The 18,108-nt window shown below is 38.5% G+C and overlaps 2 protein-coding genes across 4 annotated transcripts; one reads left to right on the forward strand and one right to left on the reverse strand.

Annotated features, from left to right (window-relative positions):
* Positions 1–1,862: 1,862 nt before the first annotated feature.
* Positions 1,863–3,352, reverse strand: LOC116264919 (purine permease 3-like). Its single transcript, XM_031645381.2, has 2 exons — positions 3,219–3,352; positions 1,863–3,084 (listed from the first exon to the last, which is right to left on the reverse strand). The coding sequence occupies exons 1-2, from the start codon at positions 3,262–3,264 to the stop codon at positions 1,952–1,954; spliced, it is 1,179 nt and encodes a 392-aa protein (XP_031501241.1). The 5' UTR covers positions 3,265–3,352; the 3' UTR covers positions 1,863–1,951.
* A 6,698-nt stretch (positions 3,353–10,050) lies between these two features.
* Positions 10,051–16,293, forward strand: LOC116254126 (basic leucine zipper 34). 3 transcript variants are annotated; one of them, XM_031629262.2, is made up of 5 exons: positions 10,051–10,110; positions 11,252–11,959; positions 14,747–14,822; positions 14,932–15,058; positions 15,829–16,293. In XM_031629262.2, the coding sequence occupies exons 2-5, from the start codon at positions 11,307–11,309 to the stop codon at positions 16,026–16,028; spliced, it is 1,056 nt and encodes a 351-aa protein (XP_031485122.1). In that variant the 5' UTR covers positions 10,051–10,110; positions 11,252–11,306; the 3' UTR covers positions 16,029–16,293. The 3 variants fall into 3 exon arrangements, with proteins under 3 accessions (XP_031485122.1, XP_031485114.1, XP_031485131.1); XM_031629254.2 differs by lacking the exon at positions 10,051–10,110 and adding an exon at positions 10,116–10,246; XM_031629271.2 differs by lacking the exon at positions 10,051–10,110 and adding an exon at positions 10,280–10,809.
* Positions 16,294–18,108: the final 1,815 nt, after the last annotated feature.

Genomic DNA, 18,108 nt, shown 5'->3' on the forward strand with positions numbered 1-18,108 from the left:
TCAAACTCTCACTAGATGGTGACATACAGTTTAGCCTTACATAAGGGGACATCATCCTCATCTTTTTCTCTATCACTCTCTTCCCTCTTTCTTTCCCTCTCAAGTGACGGCCCAGTGGTGTGGTGTGGCAATTGTTGCTGTCACTTGAGGATCCGACCCATCCACAAGCGAAGCCAGAATTTTTTTTTTGGTAGGGGCATTCATTCAATATCTTTAATTTCTTTGGGGCACTTACATGTATAACAATCAAATATATGAAAATATTAACATATATATTAAACTAATTTTATGAGACTGTGGGCAATTGCCCACACCAGCCACCATGTGCTACGCCATTGAACCCATCTCAGGTAGGACGCCCACCCACCCCACTCGTCTTGGATGGGTGGGCAGGAAAATTCCACCCATGATCATGGGTGGACAAAGGGGAGCCCTGGCGCTTCCCTCCTTCCCTCCATCAAAGCCTAGTTCCGCAGTGGGTTCCAGCAGGCCTCCCTGGTGGTGGAAACAGATGAAAACAAATAAAAAAAAATGGTTTTGATTTGATGTATGATCTTGAATGGTGCAATCATTCAAATATATGTATATATATATATATATATATATTCTTTAGCAATTTAACTGTAGCTAATTGAATTTACTGCCGGTCCCGTCCGTTATTAGTGGTATGATCGTTCGTTTGAATTCGGTCAATTTTGTTGTTCTAATATTTAATGTGTTACAAAGTCGGGGTGGGATCTGATCTTTAAGAAAGATATTGGCTGGTTGGCGCCTAATCGATCGTACGATCACAATTAGGTTAAAAAAAAAAATAGAAGAGCACATTTGTTGAATGAAAGTTAAAAAAAAAAAAAAGTAGACACCCACCGAGAGGCTACTTCTCTCCTCGTCCATTCAGTTGCTTCTATTCCACCGCTTTTTATGCTTTTTTCTTTCCTCTCTCGGGAAGATCTTAATTGCCGTGATATATTTTTCCAGATTGGTCAACTGCCTAAACTTTTCTGGGTCTTCAAGCATTCCCTGAGATTTGTTAATTTACTAATAAAACACTTCACACGGGGGCAGTTGATAGGCTCGGATCTAAAATCTCCCACTTTGGATTTGACAACAAACATGGGATCCGTGCGTGTGAGCTTGTGTTGGCAGTTGCCCCCCACAAAAGATGTTTGTTTTACATTGATATCTCATAGCTATTTTTTTGCTGCCTCTAGTATTGCCTTCTAAACTAGAAATTTTTTATTCCGCCCTTGGAATGGGTGGATTTCAAATCCACAAGCCTGAAATTTGTAAATTTCAGGTCCAATAGGAAAGTGTTCGATCTTGAGTGCGATCTCGAATAATACACATTAGAAGCATTAGCAGGAGATCTCCCGCCGTGACTGATGGGTGCCGCCACACATAAAGATGAACATCGGAGATATGATGAACACCGAAGAAGAGAAGAGAATTCAAGAGACTTTTTGTCTCGCCCGTACGTACTCCATTCAAACACCACATTATCCTTGATGAAAACCCACTAAAATGTAGGGGCTTTTTCCGTTTTCTTTCACACCAATTAAGTCTGCCATAAGCCAAAGCCTAAGCCCACCGTAAAACAAGCAAACATATAGATATAAATATATAGGAAAAATCGAATGATGACCCTAGTTTTTAAATGTTGACTCTCTTTTTGTTAGTCAATCAGCTATTTAATCAAGACCGTGGACAAAAAGAAGAAGAAAATGATAGGAACTTTTATCATCTAAACTTAATGTTCATTTTTTTTCCCCTTATTTTCGGACGACTTTTTGGATCCACGATTGGCAATGGACACGAAGGAAAGCAACGAATCCGGTGGACTCAATCATGCCGAAGACGGGAAGATGTGGAATTCAAATTCATGTATGTCGTCGATGCATTTCACAGTTTAAAAAATTGTACAGATAAAGGAGAGGAGCAGACGGAGGCTGCTTTAGCTCTGCGAATTCCCCGACTTTGCTTTACTTTTGAGTTCCTTCTGCTTCTGTTTATACTCTCCAACCAGATAAGAAGAGAATCCCCACATGGACATGACGGCAGCAAAAACCTTGTCTGAGTTCAAGCCTTCATGGAAGAACACCAATGGAGCCAGAACACCTGCTGGTATGAGGGCTGTCACACATATCCCACTCATCAGGGAGCTTGCCAAGAACGTCATCCCTGCAATACCCACAAAGGCCATCTGCCATGAAACAGCCCCAAACACCAAGCAGAGCCAGTACTTCACCTGCCCAAGATCGAATTCTTCTGATTCTGTCTTCAACTTACCAAAATCTCCACCTACCAACATGCCGACACAGGAAAACACAGTTGCTATGGCAAAAATTACTATTTGGGTTTCCAAAACCAGCATAAAGCTCATGGCTACCTTCTTCTTCTCTCTCAGGTAGTCATTCAGAAGCTGCAGCAGCGGCAGGTAAAGTCCAAAGAAGCACGCAGCACCAATTGTGCACAGCACCCCAAGAACATAGTGAAAACTGCTCACCCCTGCAGGCCTTTCATGGCTGCCACTAGAGCCCACAAGAGCAGAGCTAAAAGTGAGGACGAAAATGCAGTTGAGGGTGGGGAAATTCATGGGTTGTTTAACAATCAAGCGGGAAAAGAGAGCAGTGAAGGCCAATTGGGAAGAAAGGAGAAGAGCAGAGATGGAAACAGGGATATAAGAGATTCCCCAGGCGAACAGGAAATTATCAAATCCAAGAAGCAGTCCCAAGAGGACTGTGCAGAGCAGAACTCTCGGGGAGAAGCAAGAGAAAGGCCTGTATGTGGATGATGGGTTCACACAGTAAGAAATTGCCCATGGGATGAAGAGCAGAGGGAAGCCGGCAGACTGTATCAGTGTTGAGACCCATCTCCTGCTTCCTCCATGCATGAAGTAAAACTTCGCCAGTAGAGTAGCTGAGGCATTACCAACAGAGAGCGAGATGTAATTTGCAGAGACCAGAAGCCAATAAGCTACACCATTTTTGAATCTCATCGAAGAAAGCCTCCATTTTTTCTTGCTCTCCCTAACCTCTTCCTTCTCCTCATCTGAGGTTGCGTCTTTGTGGGCCTCAAGACTGTCAACTGCATACAGAAGCAGAAGGAACAAACCAGTGACGCACTTCAAACCTTCTTAATTTGTGAAATCAATGTGGCGAACCACAAGTTGAGCGCTTTTAGTTGGGGAAATGAAATTGGCAACAGAAAACTGAACTTACTCTGCAGAACTGAGTGAGAAGTCTCTGAATCCCTTGGGTCGGCCATGGCATCAGAGACTGTGAGCGCCCGAAGAATCAATGAGAAGACACCAGCATCGCCCCATACAAGATGACGAGGGGTGGTTCAGACTTTGTCCGAGTTGGAAAATCAACGCAAAGGGACAAAACGAAGGAAGACTTTTCATTTAGGGTTCTCCTTTTTGTCGTAATTTCGAATTGGTCCTGATGTATGTTAATTTTTTCAATAAGGTCTCATGCTTTTCTAGGTGATATATAAGGGTGGGCATGGGCCGGCCACGCCCAACCGGCCCGGTAAGGGCAGGCCCTATCCGGCCTGTCGGGCCGGTAAGCTCGGCCCAGCCCATTTAAAATTTAAAAATAATTTTTTAAATTATAAAATAATTTTTTAATATAAAATATATTTATTAATAATAAATAATTATTATTAAAAATATTTAAAAAATATTTTTTTATTTTTAACGGATCGAGTCGGGCTGACTCGGGCCGACGCCCACCCTTAGTGAGATGTGAGAGTTGAAGCCAGCCCATTTTTATTTTGCCTCACAGTCTAAAGATGGTTCGAAACCTGGGTGGTCTTTCGAGACACCTTTTAACTTGAGTATTTAGTTCAAAGAACAACACAGAAAAGATCGATCTGTTGTTTATATATATCTATACAGACATCTTAAATCGACCAACTATATGACCAACTATGCTATGTCGAAACAATATCACTCTTTTATTAGTCACTAAACTTTGGGTAAAATGTTAGTTAATATGAGAAAAAGATGAAGAACGTTTTGTTTTAACTTAAAACAACAATGCTGTAAAGTGTATAATTTACTTGTTTGCCGATGACATGATTTTACACGAAATTTCTTTTTCGTAGTTGCTAGAAATGTGAGGCTTGTATTAGAATAATAAAAAAGAAAGGTCCATATGTGATTTTTATGGTTAAAAGAGAAGCCTGACGGAAACGGCCAAGGCTCGCGTGTTTTTTGGTCTGACATTACTTATTTCTCTATAGTGTAGACTTTAGAAAAAATATGATGTAAACGCCTGTTTGGCTTAAATGGCTCTTCTTGTAGATTTTATACAATAATTTGACTCGTTCTCAGGGAAATGTCGGCAAGAGAAAACAAAAATCTGGATATGCTCAAAAAACCTTTTTCTTTTCAAGAAATATATTGTATTCCTTATGAAAAGAAAAAATAGTGCAGAAACTGGGAAAAATTCTTCCTTCAGCCTTCGTGATAATGTTTGTTAACTTTGTGATTTTCTAAAAACATAGTCACAAATATTGTTTTCTCATTTTAAACAAAGAGTTGTTTCGTGCATAATTGTGCAAACTTAAAAAACTGAAAAAATGGGGAAAATATGATATTTAAAAAAATAAAAAATCTTCAAAATTAAAGAATAATAAAATGAACGAGAAACTAATAAGGAAACATCAAAAAGTAAGTGGATGGCAACAAATAAAATTAGAAAATGGAAACAATCAGTTTAACATTTAAAAAACTTAAAAAAAACACTTAAAAGGAAAAAAAAAGTTTCTTTTCGTTTTGATGTTTTTTTAAAGCGCTTTTGAACCACTTTACTTTATACACATGACTTATTTTTCACAGTTTAATTATATATATATATATATATATATATATATATATATATATATATATATATATATATATATATATATATATATATATACGTCTGCCACCAACTGTCCAAAGTGTTCTTTATTTTGGTATTATTAATGCCACAGAGTTCAACAAAGTTTACAAATTGTCAGATTCAAACGGAATTGGACTATTTTTAACTTAGGATCTTCCAAGTTAGATCTGGGCGCACGGACAATTTATTCGGATGGAAATCCGAATCTGTAAATAATTAGTTTTGAATAGGATTTGTTAATGCAGGTCCTACTTAATAAAAGATACATGTGGTCCAATACAATCTTTTTTGAGTGAGCAAAATGAATATTTGATTATACCACCCAAAAGAAAATTGAAGTTCTTACTCAACCGCTTGTCCTTTTAAAGTATAGAATCTAAAGGTAGGCATCGGGCCCGGGCTTAAGCCGGGAAAAACCTGGCCCCGGCCAGATAGGCTGACCCGGGTCAGCCAGGCTCGGCCCGTTTAACCCCTTTAGATTAAAAAATTAAATTTTTTTTGTTTTAATAATATATATTTATTATTAATAAATCTATTTTATAATTAAAAAATATTTTATAATTAAAAATTATTTTTAAATTTTAAATGGGCCGGGCCAAGGCCGAGACCCGGGCTATCGGACCAAGCCCGGGCCGGCCCTTACTCGATCCCCACCCTTATAATCTACTTTTGAGTACTGTCCATTTTTAAAGCACAAAGAGTTAAATAAAAATTGACCACCTACCAACCTTCATTGTGACTATTGTACTAACCTCCTCAAAAAGAGTCTAATACCAGAATCAAGCTTGAAACTTATAAACCAATCTGTCAACCTCATAAACTAAGTTGGCTATATCGATCTCTTCTCTCTCTATAATAACGTTCTTGTATAGGTAGTTGTTATAGTAAACAAGATCTCAAGCCGCTGAGTAGAAGCCACTGGACCTGGAAAAACATCAGATTGAAAAAAAATTTCATTAATACAATAAAAAATGACAAATTAAATCTTCCAACCATATCCGGACCCTTTTGCAACATCGGCCCAACCCACAGCTTAGCCATCATGGAAGAAAATATCTCCCATAAAATAATGCATCTCATAAACTGTTGGCCTTTGATTTCAATGAAGGGCCATTGAACTTATGGCTGCAACCCATAATATAAAAACTTTGGTAGCTAGTGTTTCCTGTCATTAGTTTTCTTGAGTTCAAATTACTAGTTATGACATTTGACTAGCAGAAAAATGAGATTTTATGAGTTTTATAATGAGTTTTTATCAAGCTTTTTGTCATGAAAATTTTGTGAAATTCACGATTCTGCAGGGATTTACCCCAGAAATTTTGTCATCTTTTCAAAAGTTTTAATAGTCCTTATTGTTAATTTTTACAAACAGGTCTCAACCCTGACAATATTTTTCAAACACAAAATACACTAAACCTGGTGTCTAGTAGATAAAATATATTATATTCTTTCGCCGTCAAAAGTTGCATATCTTAATAGGAACTCAGGTGCAACACGTGCTTGGTGTAAAATTATTTATTGGATAATATCTAAAGCCGTGTTTGAATGGCACTGGTAGTCCGTTGTGGGACATCATCAGTCATCACTACGGGCAACCATACAACAGAGTGAGATGGTTTGTCTCCGAAATCAGGATGTAAATCACGGACGTACTCGGGTGAGTCGGGTTTGATCTATGATTTACCATATTCAACTTAGCCGGGTCTTCCTTGATTGGATTTGGACTCGGAGTCACATTCAAACATAAGTAGAGGTAACGACAAACAATTGAAAAGAAAAACAAGAAAAAAAAATGACAAACTAATAGTAACTCCATCATATGGGAACTTATTTTCATCAAATATTAAGCAAATAACTCTTATAACATGTACAATATCCCCCAGTTAGGCAACTTTGACATGTGGTAATTTCATTCAAGGATCACACATGCAGCCTACCTAATGCAAGTAGATAATTGTAGGAACGAAGAAGCTCATAAGGAGCTTTAAATTTTTTGTGAGAGCAGCATGAACAATGTACTAACTGTTTTATTCTATGAAATGAGTCCCATATAACATAGAACAGATTACCTAAAGTTGAAAAAACTGTGTTAGTGCAGTGCCCGAGATCTGAAGATTGGGTTGTTATCTTTCGTGATTTTCTTGTCCATGATCCTTCTTCAGTTGAACAACTGTAAGATTGGATGCGATGCATGTGGCTTTCATAAGGCATTCAATGCTTCTTTGGCTCACGCAACTCCAAACACAAATTCCACGGACGATGTCATCCAACTGAAAGGCAGCTGTTCTGTTCTTTTCAATGTTTTGAATGTAACGTTTAGCAGAATCTTTCTGCTTCCTCATTAATTTGAGCAGGTGATGATAGGTATGGCCCATAAGCTAAGTATTGCCAACTTCATTTGGGATCCCCAAAGCAAGTAGATGTTTCTATCAAGTTTGATAGAAATATTAAATTCTCAAAAGCATTCTACTGAATATGATATGCAGGAAGATCAGACACGGCGAAATCCTCTGGCCATCCAAATCCGTCTAATAATGGCTGCTCAATGAATGTATCAGCCAGCGGCGCTCTGCTTAATGCACCGGTTTTCACCGTCTCGGTGGGTTGGAAGGGGTTAGACAGAGAGAGACGATAAAATGGAAATATATAACAAAATTTGGGGACAAGAAGTCCCCCAAGTACATAAGCAAACCGCAGAAACGAAATATATAAGAGAGAGAGATCACTCTGTCAAGAGTAGGTCCGTCCAATTTTATGGGCCAGAATGTACCTCTCTCTCACTAGAACAAACATATAAAAATAACATATTTTATGCACCCACAAATGCGTGCAAGCCAAGTCGTATATTAGTTTTCAAATATAGTTACTGTGTTTAAAGTGATAGGATGCGACATCTAAGTTGAAAGGTGTACCGTTGCTATCGCTGACACCGACGCAACTCAAAACCTCGGATGCAAGAAAAATGGAGGCACCTTCGAGCGATGGAATGTACCTCTCTCTCACTAGAACAAACATATAAAAATAAAACACAACTCTAAATTATTATAACTAGTCATGTCCAGATGAAACTAATGCTGATGATTGTAATTGTTGATATGCTCAAATGGAGCGTTGGAAAACACAATTGAGGGCATTGAACCTGCCGCATTCTTCAAAAGAAATTAAGAAACAAATAAATGTAAACGGCTGGGAAGTACTCTGCTTGATCTGGACCTGTCACCTAACCCGGCAAGGTCTAGCTACTTGTAGTCCTTGCCATACGCTAAATTCACTAGCTCACTGTTCATTCAACACATTGTACGTCACTAAGTTCTTATGAACCACAAGTGCCTATTTTGACCATGTTCTAATAAAGTTTATAGAAAGAGAAAGAAAGAGAGGAGAAAAAAACCGGTCCGCTTACCATCAAGCCCCAGCCCTTAACCCAAAGCAACATCTCCTCATGCCACTAGAACATAGTGCTCCTTAGAATCGAACATGGGACGTGCCTACAACGTGCCAACCTGCTCGGCCAATTATTATACCAGTAGAGTTTTTTTTAAAAAAAAGAGTCTAGAAAGCCCAATTTCTTACATTTATTTATTTGTTTTTTGACCTTTCCACATTATTCAATGTAAGTACTAAGGAACCCACATTGGTAGACTCGTGCCTTTTTCTTCTTCTTTCCTTTTCTTTTTGCTAGTTTTGTCCCTCTTGCTTGTCCTGTGAGACGGGTCCGTCCTCGTTCGTGCTGCAACCGAACCTAATGGAATCCTCATTGGTTTGGAGCCCAGGATCTGAACTATTTGGATTTGAACTGAGATGTGATTTCTGAACCTGAACCAGGCTATGTCTAATTTAAGATCCAACATTTTCTCCTCATATATCACATATGAATGATGTCCTGGGCACTAACCCAATGTAAATCCAAAAACTACATGTCGACATGCAAACCCGGATCTAAACATGTGATCTTTCGTTTTTTCCCAAAGTGACTCCAGTCAAACCCGGATCTAAACATGCAATCAAATAAATTTCTTCCCCATAAATATTAACGGGTATTCATTCACGATGATGATTGGGAGGCATCGACATAGAAAAAGGCTATCTAATATCAAACTGAAGCAGGAAATGTGATTTGATATAGGCACTCATGCAGTGAATAAGATCTTTTAGATCCTCCTAAACATGCAATCAGCTAAAACTAGGGTAAAATAGGAACGCATGCAGACAAATAAAAATCGAAAGCAAATAACAAGAAAAGAAAACGAACTGAAAAAAAGTTTAACTCAAGATTTCCCATAACTCAAAACTCTCTTGCAAATGATCCTTCGGCCCCTCTACATGGAGAAACAAATAGATTTATCTATTTGGATCTAATTACATAGACCTGGATATGTCCAGCTCCTATCACATGGATATGGATCTTAATATTTGGATCTTTACATTATGGATACAAAATGGCGTCCAAACAAACAAAACAACAAATCAAAAGTTTGGTAGCCTAAATCGACTGATAAATCCCTTGAAATCCACAATGAGTCCACTGGGGAAAAGGGCAATTAATTAAATGAAGTTGTTCATAAATCAGTCATTTAATCAAATCCCCACTTGCTTGATTTTAACAAATCTTCAGGTATAAGCACATAACCTAGAATTATATATTATTCTTCAAATTTAGTAACGTGGCTTTATCTCATGTCGCCTTCTAAAGAACCTAGCCCCGTTGTGTTCCAATAATTCTAGCACACTCCACCATGGTCCACTGCTACGACCAATAAAATAAACTGAGAAAAAGAGAAAGCAGATAAACGCTTAACCCAAAAAAGGTTGGGGCTTATTTTAAAATAAGTTCTTGGCCTTTTGTAGCTTAATGAAACAAAAAGGAACCATACATTAAATGACATTGAAGATGATGACAATGGCGATGCCCATAATTTGACAATGTTGAAGCTGTGTTGAAACCATTCAAATTAAAGTCAAATAAATTTGGAGGAGGACAGTTTGACAGAGTCAGTACCTAACTATGAAGAGTTAAATGAGTCTAAGCTGCTGAGGAATATGTTAAGCAAGGTTATGCATCATATATTCATATTTCGAACTTTATCATTTAAATATACATATTATAGTTTTGAACGCATGTTATATATATATATATATATAAAAGGGGGCAAGATGGAGGGAAGCCCGGATTGAGGTCCCCAAACAACAGTATAGTTGGTGTCCAGCGAGGGTCTTACAGGTCAGTGGGCGCCATCCGTACAGCCACCACCCTCTCCCTTTCTCCCTCCTTTTTTCAACCCCTCTTTCCATTCTTGCTCACTCTCTCTTTCTTTGCTTTTCGCTCTGTTCACGAAAGCACCACCATTATTGTTCAGGTACGCAAGGGCTGGGGAAGTGCATCTATCCTGGTTTTGGGTAGTTTTCTTTGTTAAGCAGAGCAGTTCCCATAATTAATTTTTTCAAATGGGATTTGGGTTTTCAAATTTTCTTCTTCCCAGGGGAGCTTCGATCCCTGAAGCATGTGTTTCTTGAGAAATTTTGAACGGCCTTGCTTTTTTTTTGGGATGATTTCCAAAATGTTCCACTGTTTCATCAAGGGTTTAAGTTGTAGTGTTGGAGGTCTTCTCTTGAGTTCTTTTCTTGGTCTCAGAGGAGATGGGGAGAAAAAAGGAAAAATGGGAAAAAACACTGATAGTTTGACTTCTCGACTTACGTTTTTGGCACCGCATTTTGAGATCCCCCTCTCTCCTTCTCAACTCTAAGGAAACCTTTTATGGTTTAAAGAATTCCTATTTAACGTTTATTTGGGAAGAACTTCTTCATTTGTTTTTTTTCGAAATGAAGAAATCCTGAAGTTCATCAGACATTTTTCCTCTGCTCCTGTTTCTCTTGTACCTTTTGAGTCGAAGTGCTTGGTTTTCCTCAAATGTGATGCTAGGTGAACCTCTGTTTGCCGCTTTTCATGGTTCGGTAGTCTATGTGAAATCTTCTTGTGAGTTCCTGCAATATTGGGTGCCGATGTTAAAGTGTTTCCTTGGCAGTAGAGTCTTAGCAGTGGATTCATAAGATTTCTTTGGTTTGTGATGTGGGTTTTGTATGATTTATTTGTTATGTATATTTTTACTTTGTTTGTGAGTTTGTGTTAGTAACTTGTTCTACTACGTGTGAGAAATGCTTCTTTATCTGTATAAAGGGAAAATGGGGTTTCTTTAGTTCTTGTTTTTTTGGATGATTTGAAGTAATTTCATTCTAGAAAATAGAAATAGCGATTGAACTTCGTAAGTCAAATATGTGGAGATTTTGGTAGTGGCTAACGGTATAACATACCTTGTCTCAAGTTATAAACTGTCTAAAATACTTTTTTATCCGTCTTATCGCAGGTGAAGATACTAACCGGCGATAAATTTTATGTGCGGCTTGTAAATTATTTTTACCATGTGGAAATATGCCCACCTGCCTCCTAGGTGCCCGTTGCAGAGTAGAGGCCTCGCTTTCCCAAGTTTGGATTCAGGCTCGTTGCTGAGTGAGAGAAGCCAGGACTCATGCCAAGGACACAAACGTTCTCCATCTTTGAGTGCAGTCATAGAAGAGCAGCCATCATGGTTTGATGAATTACTTGGTGAATCTGAAACGGGTCTCAGTGGGAGTCTTCATCGACGCTCTTCTAGTGATTCTGCTACATTTTCAGAACCTCCTCAAGCCCTTTCAAGATCAAAATCATTGGAGAGCGACAAGCTTATTCACAAACAGTTGGATGAGTTAGCAAAAGAATGTCCCAGCTATAACAGGTTGGATAGAAAGGAGGATGCCCCATCGTCCTATGCTCACATACTGATGATGAAACAGCAGAAAGCAAATGAGACCTCTTTTGCTATTTCATCTGGTTGCGTATATGGCCCTAATTCTCCTAGATTGAAGCCTGATATTGAAAGTCCCATTGCATCTGAAGAATACAGCGGTGAGATACCACTCTCATTATTGGCTGAGAACATCTATCCTTTTGCCTCTGAAATTTCCAATTATAATGCAAAAGAAAGTTCTGGTGGCACTGCCGCTAATCAAGACCCTGAGGTGAAGGCAGCTAAAAGGTGTGTGTGCAGTTCTTCTCTGAAAAATGAAAATTATAAGCGAAATCATTGTTAATTGTTATTGTATTTGGAAGTACATTAAGAACAAGTTAATGCGGTTCTAAACCGCTCATATGTACCAAAAAAAAGAAGTACATTAAGAACAAAGAGCTTGCTAACGTAATCTGCTGTATCTCTAAAATTTGGGAATCCTTCTGAATGTGCTTGACTGCTTAGTATTATTGTAATTTGGATATTTGTAGTCTATTGTTTTTTCCTTCACATGTGTGCATTGGTGCTTGTTTGCTTGTCTCTTTTAGCATAGCATATATGACATCTAATTAGGGTCTTCACACGTATGTGTTTGCAACATCAATTATTTTTAGGAATAAAGGGCGGGGATTCATCTTGGTCCCCTGTAGGAGACAGTGGATACACACAAACAGAAAAGAAACACATGTATCTGTGTTTGCTATTCATGGTTATGCTTGTGTAGGGATGTCTTGTTGATTTAACAGAGAAAGAATTAGAAGAAATTAAGTAGCCTGCTGGTTCTTTCCAGGTCTTCTGGCATATCTATTTATGAAGAACTTAGTTGACTGTCGAGTATAAAAGGAAGAAAAACACCACTAATAGGTGATGACGTGATGTCATCTTGTCCCTGCCACTAGGTATCAACTCCCATCGTCAAGGGTAAAATAGTTGCTGCTTAATAGAGGTGTCCAATTTTCACTTGCTGGTGCTAAATTCCTGGTTTGATTGCTGAGTTGTCAACTTATTACCAATATCAACTTGCCGAATTTGCTTCTTCCCTTGTGCTTATTTCTTTACTTTGCCTGTTGTTAGCCTCACTAGTCACTACCATCTTCTTATTCTGGAGGCTAAATAGTTTGCTATGTGTAAATATCTATGAGGATGTCAATGAACGCTCAGGTGAATTAGTAATTGCTAATCCTACGTTCTTATCTCACATGAAGGACTAGAGTTAATTTTTTCCAATGCAATGTAGAAATGCAAGGGCTAAGCTGAAATGTTCACCCCACCAGGCTCTAGTTTCTTTGTGCTTTTGGTCCATTAGTTGTAATTCCTTCATATGTCCACAAATGTATGCATTAGCCATGCTCTTTCATACCATGCACTTCTCAGGTCATGTGCCATGTGTACATGAACATACATGGACTCTCTTGACGCAGTGATTATACTCATTAGAGTTCCTCACTCTAATCCCTGTGGGAAAAGATGCAAAAACATGCAAGAACAAGAGAAAGACACAAAGAACGAATGAAACTCAATAACAATAAATAAATTGGGGTTTCTTCATCAAGACAATTAGCAAAAAACAAAAGATTTTTTTTTTTTTTTCGGAGGCCTAAGCCCTAGATCCGAATTGGATCTCAGACCCACTAAACAAAAAGGTCCAAATCCCAAAGAACATCAAAATAGTATAAAACTAGATCAATAATGCAATTGGATCTGAATCTGGAAGCCAGTAACCAAAAACTGCACTGCATCATCTGTATAAACATGGAACTTTAAAAATAGTGGGACAGAAGGATATTTTTTATATCTTAATTTTGTTTATACACCATATATGTGCATTCCTGTTATTCATGCAAGTATGCATGTATTAATTGTGTCTAAAAATATGAAAGGTTATAAAGTAATATTAAGATATGCATTTCTGATTTTCTATTATTTCTGCTGTGAGTTGGTCTGAGCTCTGAGGTGTTACACATTTTCTTAGTGCACAAATGGAATCACGAGCAATATGCTATGGTGTATGCTCTTCTCAGAACTTGCATTTCTGTTTCTGTTCTGGCCTTTTTGTTAGGTTATGTTTCTTCAAGGTCTTTTCTGTCAAGGTTATAGTTAGCATTTCTATTATTGTTGATCAATCGGTTGTTGGTGGCAAGTTATGGTATGAACTGTTCCTACCATCATCTGAGCAACAAACTGTCTTTTGTTTATGAAAAGTTGATTGTGCCATCATTTAGAGGTGTGTGGGCCAACCTGCACTGGACACAGGCAAGTCCTGCATCGGTATTTGATACAACAGTGCTTGTACTGGAGATGGGTCTGGTTCTCACAGTTTTAAACAAATCCACCTAAGGAAAACAGTGTTTCTTCCCTGCCAGGACAATACAAAACTAACTTGGGCCAGACCCAGTAAACAGTAACCTTTTAAGCCTGTCACTGTTGACGTGTGGATCTTAATGTGGCTTGGTCAGGCCTGTGTTAGTAAATCTCATATACCTTACCTGTCTCAATATGCTACTTGGTTCTTGTAGGTCCCAAACAAATAGGAACCTATCTCTCTTTGTTGCTCCCTTTTTTTGGGGGGCTATACTATACCATGGGTCTCGCATTTTGATGATCAGGTCATATGTGACCCATCAAAATCCTTTGTTCTGTCCTAAGGAACTTTCTAGTTTGCTTCCAGTAAATGAATTTGATAGGTTGATGTAACTTGAGAATGTGAGCTGGACACATCCTGGGAGTAGTCATTGTACTTTTGTTAAGAAAAAAAAAATCAGATGGTTGGAAGTTTATGATTTGTGCAGATGGTGCATCTTAAACAAAATATAGTAAGTAATCTGTGGCTCCTATTTGTCTAAACAGAGGTATGTTCTCTACATTTGGTTAGTTCCAACTTCCAACTCCATTTGAAATAGTGGTCTAAGATGTTATATTTCCTCCAAAATGGAGTTTCCTATTTCAGTTCCATCCAGTGGAACTTTTTCTGCCAAGCAGACTGTGCTATAAAATCTGTGCCATTCCTCCTCATTATTTTGATTCTTTGCTTAATAGGCACTCTGGTCAACGATCTAGAGTTCGTAAACTTCAGTACATTGCTGAGCTTGAAAGAAGAGTAGAGATGCTTCAGGTAACTTTTTGATTGCTCTTTTTCTTTAAACAATCTACATTGTTATTTTTGTAAAACTCTGGCAGTTCGGCTAGCTTGTCTGAATCTGGCTTGTCTGCTGGTGCTTCAGATATTGGAATCAAGACTGGCAACAAAGGTAGATCTCCTTTATCAGCAGCGTGTTATACTGACAGTTGAGAACAATGAGCTGAAGCACAGGATTGCATGCCTTGCCAAGGAGAAAATGATAAAGGATGGTAAGCCTCGTAAATGTTTAGCGATTTAATCTTCAAAAATTCTCTGGCAACTTTTGTGAAATAATTACAGTTTCAGATCTCTATAGTTTCCGTGATGTGTACATATATATCGTTATCATGCTTAAGTCACATGGACCTGGCAAATCTGTCCTCGTATTTGTATCGGCACTCCAATTCTCCAATACTGGTACTCAGACACGTTGGAACATTTTTTGATTAGTTGGGGTCAGACCCAATCCATGACACATTAAATCAATGCTTGAATTTGTGAGATTTTGTATATATATACACTAGACCTTATTCAAAATGCATTAAACTCTTATTTTTTAGCAAAATGTTCAGATTTTTTGTGGAATTTTGTATATATTGTATGTATGTATTGCTGTGTCTATACCCACATTTTCCAAACCTGCGTTATCTATACCTGCTTCACCAAACCCGTATGCATACTGTATCAGTATCCATGTGATTTAGAAGCTTAACCTGGTTATGAAGCGGTTGATAGAACAATTTCTTAACATCGTTTGACGAACTATCAATGGTTATTTTTTAGGAGTTTTTCTGATTATTTTGTCTAAAGTAACCTGATTGCAATCACTCATTCCGGATGTAGCTTATGATCCTCCAATTACTATTTTGTAAAACAATAATGTCTGTCCTTCTTGTTTGCTTGAAATGAACGCCTATTGAAATTTGTCTTTCAGGAATAATATTATTGTTGTTACTATAATTTGCTTTTGATTCATCGAGCATTTTTGCTTTCTCAATAGGCCAATGTCAATCATTAAAGAGTCAGATTGAACGGCTGAAATTGGTGCACACAAATCACTCAAAGAACAGAAGGCATTCCTCAAACATGCAGAGGTCACCGAACTCTTCCTCTGAGTTGAGTTGGCAGATGTTGGACATGAGCAAGCTAAGTCTTGGTGGGGGTCGCCCAATTTCCTTGACAGATAGTTACAGAAGTTGATACGAGAGAATAGGACGGCGTCAAAATCTTCCAGAGGGGAGGGTGTGCGGGTGCATTCTTGCTAGACTACCATGCTTGCAGAGTCAGCCCTGAAAGCCCCTGTGCGCTGCTTTTGTATATTTCCACTTGGTGGTGCCAAGGTGAAACAGCATAGGGCTGATGAATTTAGGAAAAAAAAAAAGAGAAGATAGAGAACTGTTTGTAGTGTAAACTTGTTACTCCTTTTCCTCAAAAGTTAATTTTTAGTCAACTCTTTCTTCTTCAACCTGTTTCTCTCTCTCTCTGTGTGTGTGTGTGTGTGTGAATGCGTCGTATATTAACACCGGATTCTATAATATGTATAACCGGATTTGCTCAGGCTGCGTTTGAAGGCGGAAATCGATGAACATTCTTGTGGACTTCTATTACAAGATGGCGTTGTATTACGGGTGCATGGTTAAATCTGTTTGCATCTCCTTTGCGATAAGGATTCGGAAAGCTTTGTAAGGATGAGCAATGGCATTTTCTGGTCGGATCAGTCTCTATCTGAAAATCATGTGTATTAGTTTTTTCTTTTATGACAAATTGACAACAACCAGGTGTAGTTTCCATGTCTGAATATCTACAAAACGATGCAAAATTCATGTAATCTCTTGTTTCTGCAAACACGATTTCACACAGGCTGTTAAAGACCGATGGGATGAACTCTCTTGTAAAATCTCTTCTACACATCTGGCAAACACGTTCCCTATGGTCAGACACGAGACGAGACGAGAGAGAGAGAGAGAGAGAGAGAGAGATCAGAAAAAGGTTGCAAGGATGTACGTTTTCATAACTGAACTCATCTCTACATCAGATCTTGCTGGATCTGAACTGGATTTTAATGTTTCAAATTCGAATTTGGTCTAAACAAAGTGGATCCGTATCGTGTCGCTTAGGTTGTGTTTGAAACACATTCAAGCAAAATTAATGTATACAACTCAGCCAAATCAAGATCATGCTGCTCATCCAACAGGATCAATGGAAGCTACTGTCCAACGTACACCAGGCTTTTATTTCGATATTCAGGCGAATTAAATGGTGGGAAGAGTAGGAATTTAACGGAGCACCTGCCATTGAAGTCGATCTACCGTATTAAGGGCAGTATCTTCATTAATTCCAGAAATGGCAGAGTCTGGTTGATACAGAATGTTTATAAGCTTACACGGTGCTGCACTTGTGATTAATTTTTTAATCCAGTTTAATGAGCAGAGCCATCCGGTCGCCCTGCATAGAAAGGAAGCATGACAGCAAGGAACCATTAATGCGGTTCTTTTCGGCGCTTCATTAGGGGGAAGAAGAAAAACACATCGAAAGAAAGATGGTGGCAGTTTTTTTTCTTTTTCAGGCATAGAAAGAAAGATGGTGGCAGTTTTTTTTCTTTTTCAGGCATAGAAAGAAAGGAGAATTCAATCAACCACAGGACGCCATGGGAGGGAAGGACGACTCCATCGCTCGGTCATTGATTGATGACGGGACTAACATAGTCTTCCCCAACTTGAATGCATTTGAGCAGTGGCTTCTTGTGATTCTGGAACACGTGCTGGGGAGTAACCAAAAGGTTGCAGACCTGTTCAACAGGCTCTGAGATCAGAAGGTGGTCAGTGACATCAATGGCAGCTACTTTTCTCAACTGTCTCAGCATGTCAAAGACTAACAAAACCGCAGGAGGAACAGATGGAGAGCTATCCTGAGGAACAAGTGCCTTAGTAACCATTGAGCGGGTGCGCTTGATAACAACATTGTGTTCCAAAAAATGTTCTTATCAAACACCTTCTTGCTGTTGTCTTTCCCTGTGCTCACATTTTCACAAAACCCTCCATGGTGTGCATGCTTACTATAGGCCTCGCTAGAACTGGGAGGATTTTGTCATCATTGGGAGTTCATTTAAGCTTGATGGATTAGACCGTATGTGTAGAAACAATTTAGCTTAGTTTTTATGACTACCCAAGTTGTTTTGACGCAATCCAATTATGTAAATGTGTTCTGCAGCCAGCATAATAAGAGCTAATCTAACCTTACCCAATAATTTAAATTTTAAACCATCAAGTGCAGGCATTAT

The sequence above is a fragment of the Nymphaea colorata genome, chromosome 1 (assembly GCF_008831285.2).
Source record: "Nymphaea colorata isolate Beijing-Zhang1983 chromosome 1, ASM883128v2, whole genome shotgun sequence".
NCBI classification, from domain to species: domain Eukaryota; kingdom Viridiplantae; phylum Streptophyta; class Magnoliopsida; order Nymphaeales; family Nymphaeaceae; genus Nymphaea; species Nymphaea colorata.